This window comes from Pterocles gutturalis, unplaced genomic scaffold (genome assembly GCF_000699245.1).
Source record: "Pterocles gutturalis isolate BGI_N339 unplaced genomic scaffold, ASM69924v1 scaffold2284, whole genome shotgun sequence".
NCBI lineage: Eukaryota > Metazoa > Chordata > Aves > Pterocliformes > Pteroclidae > Pterocles > Pterocles gutturalis.
The window spans coordinates 4,595-5,475 of record NW_010130279.1 but is presented as its reverse complement, the minus strand read 5'-3'; the positions used below and the strand labels follow the sequence as shown (position 1 = coordinate 5,475).

The 881-nt window shown below is 62.0% G+C and overlaps 1 protein-coding gene across 1 annotated transcript; it reads left to right on the top strand.

Moving 5' to 3' along the window:
* Window positions 1–374: 374 nt before the first annotated feature.
* CRIP1 (cysteine-rich protein 1 (intestinal)) lies at window positions 375–800 on the top strand (the record flags this gene model as incomplete). The annotated part of the gene is made up of 3 exons (XM_010080151.1): window positions 375–469; window positions 590–647; window positions 760–800. Coding segments are annotated over 3 exons (194 nt in total), but the record flags the coding sequence as incomplete, so codon positions are not given.
* Window positions 801–881: the final 81 nt, after the last annotated feature.

The following is an 881-nucleotide window of genomic DNA, read 5'->3' as shown; positions in this document are numbered from 1 at the left end:
ACTCGCCAGCATCCCCCCTGTGCCCCTGCCACCCCTTGGGCTGCAGCTGGCTGGGGAGAAATTCATCCCCTTGCAGGCTGATGCTGGAAGGGAGGAGGCCCCCAGATCTTTGGCAGATGGATAGAAGTCAGCCCATCCGCACGGATGCTGCGATGTTCACCCAGGGCAGGGCACTGCTGGTTTGGGTCCCGGTGCCTGGATTTGCACGGCAATGTGTGTACACAGCGAGCACTTGGGTTTGAAATGTGGTGCCCTCTGTCCTGGACAAATAGACTTGAGAAAATGCCCCAAAATGTCCTCCCTGGCGTTGATGCCAGAACCAACTCATTGTGCCTGTCCAGTGCCCCAGCTAACCCATCTCCTTTCCACGGCAGCCGAGAAGGTGACTTCTCTGGGGAAGGACTGGCACCGGCCCTGCTTGAGATGTGAGAAGTGTAACAAGACCCTGACGTCTGGAGGCCATGCAGAGGTGGGGTGCGCGGCCCAGGAAGTCCCTGTCCCCTGCAGCGAGGGGCTGCAGGAGGGGCGGGATGGGCAGAGATGGAGCTGGAGGGCAGTTGGGGTTCATGTACGTTCTCTCTCCCTGCAGCACGACGGCAAGCCATACTGCAACCACCCCTGCTATGCTGCCTTGTTCGGCCCCAAAGGTAGGGTCACTGCGGCTGGGGTTGTGGAAGGGAGGGGACGGGGGTCTTGGTGCATCCCTCCATGCGCTCGCTGTCCCGTGGCGATGCTGACCCTGCTCTGGCTCTCTTCCAGGGTTTGGCCGGGGAGGAGCTGAGAGCCACACGTTCAAGTAAACCCCAGGTTGGTGCCTCCCCTCGGAGCCCCCCTCCTGCCTCGGGTTCAACGGGCTGGTGGGGCTGTCCCTCCCCAGGCAG